The following is a 10160-nucleotide window of genomic DNA, read 5'->3' on the forward strand; positions in this document are numbered from 1 at the left end:
TAGATTTACGTTTTAGTCATTTAGCAGACACTCTTTTCCAGAGCGATTTACAGTAGGTCACCCGTGGAAATCGAACCCACAACCCTAAATGTTTTGTAAAAAACGTGCTCCTTACCTGCTCCAGTCAGCAGAGGGCATGTGTGTTTATATACAGCTGAAGTCAGAAGTTTACATACACTTAGGTTGGAGTCATTAAAAGTCTTTTTTCAACCACTCCACAAATTTCTTGTTAAGAAACTATAGTTTTGGCAAGTCGGTTAGGACATATACTTTGTGCATGACACAAGTAATTTTTCCAACAATTGCTTACAGGCAGATTATTTCACTTATAATTCACTGTATCACAATTCCAGTGGGTCAGAAGTTTACATGCTGAGGTTTACAGCAGGTCAGCCACCAGGGGGAGACTCGTTGAGGCCTGGTGACAGACGGAGTATACATCCCGAGTTGATGGCTCCATCTGCTGGACGTGCCAGGTCTTGATGGGCTCTAGGGCCAGGACTAATTGGGGCTGATTGGTGAGAAATCAAGGGCTGATTGCTCACCAGCTGGACAAGTCCCATAAAGCTGCCAGAAGGGCAGCACATGGGGCAGAGACTGGGGCAGGAAAGGACTCCCGTATAGTTGGGGACGGACGGTACCATAGGTAACAGGAGGGAGTCCAGTTTTTGATCCCCACAGGATACAGCAAGACCCGGAGCCCAGAAGACGGTATCCCGGAGAGGGTCTCTTGGGGGACACCTATTCTTTTCTTTTGGACTATTATTTTAATAAACACCTTTGAAACTGAGCTAATCCTACTCTGTCCGTGTCTGATCTGTGGAAACGTTTTGACCCTGGTCTGCCTATGCCTTTAAACAGCTTGGAAAATTCCAGAAAATGTCATCGCTTTAGAAGCTTCTGATAGGCTAATTGACATAATTTGAGTCAAATGGAGGTGTACCCGTGGATGTATTTCAAGGCCTACCTTCAAACTCAGTGCCTCTTTGCTTGACATCATGGGAAAATCCAAAGAAATCAGCCAAGACCTCAGAAAAAAAATTGTAGACCTCAACAAGTCTGGTTAATCCTTGGGGGCGATTTCCAAACGCCTGAAGGTACCACGTTCATCTGTACAAACAATAGTACGCAAGTATAAACACCATGGGACCACGCAGCCGTCATACCGCTCAGGAGGGAGACGCGTTCTGTCTCCTAGAGATGAACGTACTTTGGTGTGAAAAGTGCAAATCAATCCCAGAACAACAGCAAAGGACCTTGTGAAGATGCTGGAGGAAACAGGTACAAAAGTATCCATATCCACAGTAAAACGAGTCCTATATCGACATAACTTGAAAGGCCTCTCAGCAAGGAAGAAGCCACTGCTCCAAAACCACCAAAAAAAAAGCCAGACTACGGTTTGCAACTGCACATGGGGACAAAGATCGTACATTTTGAAGAAATGTCCTCTGGTCTGATGAAACAAAATAGAACTGTTTAGCCATAATGACCATCGTTATGTTTGGAGGAAAAAGGGGAGGCTTGCAAGCCGAAGAACATCATCCCAAACTTGAATCACGGGTGTGGCATCATCATGTTGTGGGGATGCTTTGCTGCAGGAGGGACTGGTGCACTTCACAAAATAGATGGCATCATCAGGGAGGAAAATTATGTGGATATACAGAAGCAAAATCTCAAGACATCAGTCAGGAAGTTAAAGCTTGGTCGCAAATGGGTCTGCCAAATGGACAACGACCCCAAGCATACTTCCAAAGTTGTGGCAAAATGGCTTAAGGACAACAAGGTTCAGGTATTGGAGTGGCCATCACAAAGCCCTGACCTCCATCCTATAGAAAACTTGTGGGCAGAACTGAAAAGTGTGTGCGAGCAAGGAGGCCTACAAACCTGACTCCACTCTGTCAGGAGGAATGGGCCAAAATTCACCTAACTTATTGTGGAAGGCTACCTGAAACATTTGACCCAAGTTAAATAATTTAAAGGCAATGCTACCAAATACTAATTGAGTGTATGTGAACTTCTGATCCACTGGGAATGTGATGGAAGAAATAAAAGTTTAAATAAATCATTCTCTCTAATATTATTCTGACATTTCACATTCTTAAAATAAAGTGTTGATCCTAACTGACCTGAGACAGAAAATTTTTATTAGGATTAAATGTTAGGAATTGTGAAAAACTGAGTTTAAATGTATTTGGCTAAGGTGTATGTAAACTTCTGACTTCAACTGTTTTTATACTGAACAAAAATATAAACGCAACATCCAAAAATGTTAATGATTTTACTGAGTTACAATTCATATAAGGAAATCAGTCAATTAAAATAAATGAGGCCCTAATCTATGGACTTCACATGACTGGGCAGGGGTGCAGCTATTGTTGGAGGCGGTTTATGGTAGAGAAATTAACATCAATTCTCTGGCAACAGCTCTGTGGCCATTCCTGCAGTCAGCATGTCAATTGCACGCTCCTTCAAAACTTGAAACATCTTTGGCATTGTTTTGAGTGTGAAAATATTGCACATTTTAGAGTGGCCGTTTATTATCCCCATCACAAGGTGCACCTGTGTAATGATCATTCTGTTAATCTGATCATCTGCTTCTTGATATGCCACACCTGTCTGATGGATGGAAATATTGCACATTTTAGAGTGGCCGTTTATTATCCCCATCACAAGGTGCACCTGTGTAATGATCATTCTGTTTAATCTGCTTCTTGATATGCCACACCTGTCAGATGGATGGATTATCTTGGCAAAGGAGAAATGCTACCTAACAATCAATCAATCAAATGTATTTATGAAGCCCTTTTTACATCAGCCGATGTCACAAAGTGCTATACAGAAACCCAGCCTAAAACCCCAAACATCAAGCAAATGCAGATGTAGAAGCACGGTGGCTAGGAAAAACTCCCTAGAAAGGAACCTTGGAAGAAACCTAGAGAGGAACCAGGCTCTGAGGGGTGGCCAGTCCTCTTCTGGCTGTGCCGGGTGGAGATTATAACAGTACATGGCCAAGATGTTCAAACGTTCATAGATGACCAGCAGGGTCAAATAATAATAATCGCAGTGGTTGTAGAGGGTGCAACAGGTCAGCACCTCAGGAGTAGATGTCAGTTGGCTTTCCATAGCTGATCAGTCAGAGTTAGAGACAGGTAGAGAGAGAGTCGACAACAGCAGGTCCGGGACAAGGTAGCACTTCCGGTGAACAGGTCAGGGTTCCGTAGCCGCAGGCAGAACAGTTGAAACTGGAGCAGCAGCACGACCAGGTGGACTGGGGACAGCAAGGAGTCATCAGGCCAGGTAGTCCTGAGGCATTGTCCTAGGGCTCAGGTCCTCTGAGAGAAGAGAGAAAGAGAGAGAGAGAGAGTTAGAGGGAGCATACTTAAATTCACACAGGACACCGGATAAATCAGAAGAAATAGTCCAGATATAACAGACTGATCGTAGCCCCCGACACAAACTATTGCAGCATAAATACTGGAGGCTGAGACGGGAGGGGTCGGGAGACACTATCCCTGTCCGACGATACCCCCAGACTGGGCCAACCAGGCAGGTTATAACCCCACCCACTTTGCCAAACACTAGAGGGATATCTTCAAACCACCACCTTACTACACTGGGACAAGGCCAAATAGCAGTGAATTCCAGTGGAGAGGGGAGGTTCGTCGCTCCAGTGCCTTTCTGTTCACCTTCAAACTCCTGCATGTCATCTCTAACAGACACCTTTGCTAACAGGTATTGTGTTAATTTAAAACCTGCACAAGACAGTTCAGAATTGTCAATTTAAAGAAATGTAGGCAATTTATTAATTACTACATTTATTTAGTTCATCCCAAGATTTTTACCTTTGCCTCGATTCAATTGGAACCATTTTCCTGTTTGACCGCTAGGCTCTATGGGCATTATGACTCATACTGAGGTAATCTATTATTTAATGAAATTAAGGAAAAATAAAACGTTTCCCTCAACTGCGTTACCTAATTCAGTCAGCAGTACCAACTCCAGTCCGCAGAAGGCGATATGCGTCTTTCAGCCGACGCTACCAGTGTGACGTACAATCTAGTTAACCGGACGCTTCTTCAACAACAACAGCAGCTAGTCAGCCACCACCGTAGCTTGCTAGCCAACATAGCCGAAGCATTGGGTATCTTTAGGTAATTTCGTTCTATATTAGCCACTGTGTTTTAAAAACACTTCTGTCGTCGTAAAGTTAGCTAGTTACCACCTTTCATTTCATATTTACGTTGCTATAGCTAGCTGGGTAGCTAAAACAGCCTAGTCGCTCAGGCTAACTAACTTGCCAACCTATCTGAGCATGAGTTTACTAAAATACTCTCCATTTGCTAAAGAAGAGGGGGTCTGCTGGACGGAGAAAGAAGCTCTGGGGCTCGACATTGTCGTAAAAGAGGAGGAGGAAGAGGATGTTCCAGTGAAAAAAGAAAATAAAGAAATTCCTGTGAAAGAAGAGGAAGGAGAGTTCAGAGTGAAAGAGGAGGAGGATGTTACTGTGAACGAAGAGGAGAAAGAAAAGGAACAGGATACCGTTTTTGGAGTGAAGGTGGAGGGGGAGATAACTGTCACATTGAAAGAGGAGGATGAGACTGGAGATCTGAATAACACCGGTAAGTACTATATTAAAAACAGGGGCACAAATTCTGTCTGAAGTTGTTGAACTAATGTGGGGTTTTATAGCAGCATTCCACTGACATTGTAGGCTACACTTGAATATGTTGTTCTGTACTGTATTGGTAAAGCTACACTGTAAGATGTATATGCCGTCAAATAGTGGGCCACCAACAAAATGCATGAATCAACTGCGGGTGGAACGTTCCAACAGAAATCTGTTCCAAAAACTTCTGAAGTACAAGGATGCCAACAAACAACGCATACAGAGTAGCATGATACATTCACCTCGCTAACTAGCTGCCGAATAAGCATCAAATCACCACGTAGCTTATTATTGTTTGTCCATAGGAGCCCAGAGCGAGGACAGACATTTTTCGGAAATAATGGTGGTGAGTGAAAAACTTTATTAAATTCCACTCTCCTTACCCGGTATCTTAGTCTGCCGCTATACAACTTTGTATGCTTTGTTGGCAACCTTGTTATTTACGAAGTTTTGGGAACAGATTCCCGTTGGAACGTTCCACAAATTATACCAACCCATCAAATGCATCCAATGATATTGATTTAGCTAAATACTGTTGTCCACAATATATATTATTTTAGTGCTCTACTCAGCCTAAAAACGAACCTAATAAACCAGACTAATACCAGGTCTTGGTATACACTATACAGTCTGCAACATAGCACTGCAAACAATGTATTAGGCAACCTAAAAACATGACTCTCCATGAGAGCAAGATTAAATTTGAAGTTCTACATTATTATTATTATTATTATGGCCATCAAGTTTTTTAAAATTGATGAAATGTTATGAAAACTGACTTCAGGTGATTGAGGGACCTAGTTCTGGATTAAACCTCATAGGAAGACAGTTTTATCATGTGTGGGTTTCATTCAGGTCTCTGTTTAACTAAATACTCTGTTTTTCTTTGGCAGAAGAGAGACCAGACTCTCACTCTGACAGCGGGGAGAGTCCTTCAGGGGAACCAGATGCAGAGACGTCCAAACAAGCGAGACGACACCACTGTTCCCAGTGTGGAAAGAGTTTTACTCAGTTAAGGGGCCTGAAAATGCATAGGAGAATACACACAGGAGATACACCTTACCACTGTATCCACTGTGGAAAGAGTTTTAGGTGGTTAGGAAGCCTAAAGGACCATAAGAGAATACACACGGGAGAGAAGCCTCACCACTGCTCCGAGTGTGGAAAGCGTTTTACCCGATTACTACACCTGACATCACATCAAAGGACACACACAGGAGAAAAGCCTTTCCCATGTTCCCAGTGTGGAAAGGGTTTTACCCAGTTAGGGAGCCTGAAGGAGCATGAGAGAATACACACAGGAGAAAGCCCTTTCCCATGCTCCCAGTGTGGAAAGAGTTTTACCCGTTTAAGGAGCTTGAAGGGACATGAGAGGACACACACAGGAGAAAGGCCTTTCCAATGTTCCCAGTGTGGAAAGGGTTTTAACCGGATAGGGAGTCTGAAGGAGCATGAGAGGACACACACAGGAGAAAAGCCTTTCCAATGTTCTCAGTGTGGAAATAGATTTACCCGGTTAGGGAACCTGAAAGGGCATGAAAGAATACATACAAAACCACAGGAGGAGGAGGAGGAGAAGAAATACCATTGCTCTCATTGTGGAAAGAAATTTTTCAGATCAGAGGACCTGAAAACACATGAGAGGATAGAGAGGCTGTGTTCTGACTTAAGTTTTTGACTGAGAATGTGTGTTTTTGTTCATGCCACATGAAATCAAATTGTAAATGCAAAAGCTTGCTAAAAAAATAGGCCTACATTTGTTTTTCATTTTTAACCTCGAGGCATACAGGATGGTTCTCAATATGCATACGTTCTCTTGAGTACTGTCTTGTGAGGATGAATGTGGAGAAGGCATAAAACATTTGATTTGAGAAGCAATCGCACTCCCCGTACTGTGTTACATCACGCTGCATCTCCCCATTCACTGAACCTTCTTCCAGCCAGGACAATGGAAACAATAGAGACAAAACAAGATAGACACAAAGCAAATATTTTACTTCATAATTATCAGCTAGATACAGTGCCTTGCGAAAGTATTCGGCCCCCTTGAACTTTGCGACCTTTTGCCACATTTCAGGCTTCAAACATAAAGATATAAAACTGTATTTTTTTGTGAAGAATCAACAACAAGTGGGACACAATCATGAAGTGGAACGACATTTATTGGATATTTCAAACTTTTTTAACAAATCAAAAACTGAAAAATTGGGCGTGCAAAATTATTCAGCCCCCTTAAGTTAATACTTTGTAGCGCCACCTTTTGCTGCGATTACAGCTGTAAGTCGCTTGGGGTATGTCTCTATCAGTTTTGCACATCGAGAGACTGAAATGTTTTCCCATTCCTCCTTGCAAAACAGCTCGAGCTCAGTGAGGTTGGATGGAGAGCATTTGTGAACAGCAGTTTTCAGTTCTTTCCACAGATTCTCGATTGGATTCAGGTCTGGACTTTGACTTGGCCATTCTAACACCTGGATATGTTTATTTTTGAACCATTCCATTGTAGATTTTGCTTTATGTTTTGGATCATTGTCTTGTTGGAAGACAAATCTCCGTCCCAGTCTCAGGTCTTTTGCAGACTCCATCAGGTTTTCTTCCAGAATGGTCCTGTATTTGGCTCCATCCATCTTCCCATCAATTTTAACCATCTTCCCTGTCCCTGCTGAAGAAAAGCAGGCCCAAACCATGATGCTGCCACCACCATGTTTGACAGTGGGGATGGTGTTCAGCTGTGTTGCTTTTACGCCAAACATAACGTTTTGCATTGTTGCCAAAAAGTTCAATTTTGGTTTCATCTGACCAGAGCACCTTCTTCCACATGTTTGGTGTGTCTCCCAGGTGGCTTGTGGCAAACTTTAACCGACACTTTTTATGGATATCTTTAAGAAATGGCTTTCTTCTTGCCACTCTTCCATAAAGGCCAGATTTGTGCAATATACGACTGATTGTTGTCCTATGGACAGAGTCTCCCACCTCAGCTGTAGATCTCTGCAGTTCATCCAGAGTGATCATGGGCTTCTTGGCTGCATCTCTGCTCAGTCTTCTCCTTGTATGAGATGAAAGCTTAGAGGGACGGCCAGGTCTTGGTAGATTTGCAGTGGTCTGATACTCCTTCCATTTCAATATTATCGCTTGCACAGTGCTCCTTGGGATGTTTAAAGCTTGGGAAATCTTTTTGTATCCAAATCCGGCTTTAAACTTTTTCACAACAGTATCTCGGACCTGCCTGGTGTGTTCCTTGTTCTTCATGATGCTCTCTGCGCTTTTAACGGACCTCTGAGACTATCACAGTGCAGGTGCATTTATACGGAGACTTGATTACACACAGGTGGATTGTATTTATCATCATTAGTCATTTAGGTCAACATTGGATCATTCAGAGATCCTCACTGAACTTCTGGAGAGAGTTTGCTGCACTGAAAGTAAAGGGGCTGAATAATTTTGCACGCCCAATTTTTCAGTTTTTGATTTGTTAAAAAAGTTTGAAATATCCAATAAATGTCGTTCCACTTCATGATTGTGTCCCACTTGTTGTTGATTCTTCACAAAAAAAATACAGTTTTATATCTTTATGTTTGAAGCCTGAAATGTGGCAAAAGGTCGCAAAGTTCAAGGGGGCCGAATATTTTCGCAAGGCACTGTATATGTGAATCGTAATCTAACTATCCATCTAGCTAGTAAACAGGCAAAAATGATCTAAAATGAATGTTATGCAAGGTAGATGTAAATTCTTCATGGTTTGCTAGCTAGCCAGTTAGTCCTATTGACTTACACTGAACCTTTCTTTTTCTAGGCAGGACAATGGCAAGAGACAAAACAAGATATACACAAAGCAAACGTTTTACTTCATAACTATCAGCTTGCTATATGTGAATCGTAGTAATATAGCTAACCAGATAGTATAACAAGCAAAAATGACCTAAAACCAATGTGATCAAGGTAGATGTCAATTCTTTGTGGGTAGCTAGCTAACAATTATTTTTGGCTATCTGGCTAGCTAACAGTATTAGCTAGCAGGTTATCTCTATAGATTTACTATGGGCTTAGGACCTACGCATACTACAGTGGGTATTGTAGGCAGGTAACCATGCCAAAATTAACACTGCGTGTATTTATTAACGTAGCAAGATAAAATATTGCAGCCAGGCAACATATGAGATGTGAATAGGCAACATTTCATTCCAAAGTTGGAGTATATTTCCTCTTTCTTCAGCTCAAATAATGGTCTCCATTGAGTTCAAGAAAATGGGAGAAACATCTACGGTGTCTTCAGAAAGTATTCGCACCCTTTGACTTTTTCCACATTTTCTTGTTACAAAGTGAGATTAAAGTGGATTTAGTTGTCATTATTTGTCAACAATCGACACAAAATAATCAGTCAAAGTGGAAGAAAATGTGTTACTTTTTATTAATGGAAAATGAGACACTAATATAGGATGGTAAGCCTCCTTGCTCGCACACGCTTTTTCAGTTCTGCCCACAAGTTTTCTATAGGATTGAGGTCAGGGCTTTGTGATGGCCACTCCAATACCTTGACTTTGTTGTCCTTAAGCCATTTTGTCTTGAGATGTTGCTTCAATATATCCATATAAGTGTCCCTCCTCATGATGCCATCTATTTTGTGAAGTGCACCAGTCTCTCCTGCAGCAAAGCACCCCCACAACATGATGCTGCCACCCCCGTGCTTCACGGTTGGGATGGTGAAGGTACCTGAGCCCCAAAACATCACTACTCTAGAGGAGATCTGCATGGAGGAATGGGCCAAAATACCAGCAACAGTGTGTGAAAACCTTGTGAAGACTTACAGAAAACGTTTGACCTCTGTCATTGCCAACAAAGGGTATATAACAAAGTATTGAGATACACTTTTGTTATTGACCAAATACTTATTTTCCACCATAATTTGCAAATAAATTCATTAAAAATCCTACAATGTGATTTAAAAAACAAAAATATTCTAATTCTGTCTGTCATAGTTGAAGTGTACCTATGATGAAAATTACAGGCCTCTCATCTTTTTAAGTGGGAGAACTTGCTCAATTGGTGGCTGACTAAATACTTTTTTTGCCCCACTGTATGTACAATGGGTCCCCTCTCTGTCTCTTCCACTCTCTTTCCCCACCCCATTCATTGTGTAACAAGCCGTCATATCGGGTTAGTCCATTAGGGACTTTTCATTGCATTTTGTTAGTTATTGATGTATAATCTATCCTGTGTGTGTGTGTGTGTGTTTGTGTGTTTATGTAATTCTGTGTGATGTTAGTAAATAAATCATTAAGCCAATTTGTGTATCGCTGAATCATCATTTAGACTAGGGTTTGTGCAGATTTGAAGTCAACAACGTTCAGAATGAGACTATGAGGTAATTATAATAATGAATGGATGACTGGTATGATAATGATATATTCTTGAGTTAATTTGGGAAATGGTAACTCATTCAACTTTTTCCGTAGTGCCCCAAGACTGCTAATGAGTTAATTATTACATGATTAAAGAA

The 10160-nt window shown here is 41.6% G+C and overlaps 1 protein-coding gene across 3 annotated transcripts; it reads left to right on the forward strand.

Annotated features, from left to right (window-relative positions):
- The first annotated feature begins 4027 nt into the window (after nt 1-4027).
- Nucleotides 4028-9946, forward strand: LOC110531761 (uncharacterized). 3 transcript variants are annotated; one of them, XM_036987610.2, is made up of 3 exons: nt 4028-4619; nt 4972-5012; nt 5560-9946. In XM_036987610.2, exons 1-3 carry the CDS (start codon nt 4313-4315, stop codon nt 5680-5682), a joined length of 471 nt encoding a protein of 156 aa, XP_036843505.2. In that variant the 5' UTR covers nt 4028-4312; the 3' UTR covers nt 5683-9946. The 3 variants fall into 3 exon arrangements, with proteins under 3 accessions (XP_036843505.2, XP_021470835.2, XP_090039983.1); XM_090183857.1 differs by having other exon boundaries at nt 4486-4619; nt 5560-8177; XM_021615160.3 differs by lacking the exon at nt 4972-5012 and having other exon boundaries at nt 5560-8177.
- The last annotated feature ends 214 nt before the right edge of the window (nt 9947-10160 follow it).

This window comes from Oncorhynchus mykiss, chromosome 9, assembly GCF_057628025.1.
Source record: "Oncorhynchus mykiss isolate SJ-2025 chromosome 9, ASM5762802v1, whole genome shotgun sequence".
In the NCBI taxonomy this organism is placed as follows: Eukaryota; Metazoa; Chordata; class Actinopteri; order Salmoniformes; family Salmonidae; genus Oncorhynchus; species Oncorhynchus mykiss.

Excerpts from the sequence above, each read along its gene's own strand:
- LOC110531761 (XM_021615160.3), top strand. The coding sequence starts at position 4,313 with ATGAGTTTACTAAAATACTCTCCATTTGCTAAAGAAGAGGGGGTCTGC. Across the intron at positions 4,620-5,559 it reads TGGAGATCTGAATAACACCG|AAGAGAGACCAGACTCTCAC; the intron begins GTAAGTACTATA and ends TTTCTTTGGCAG.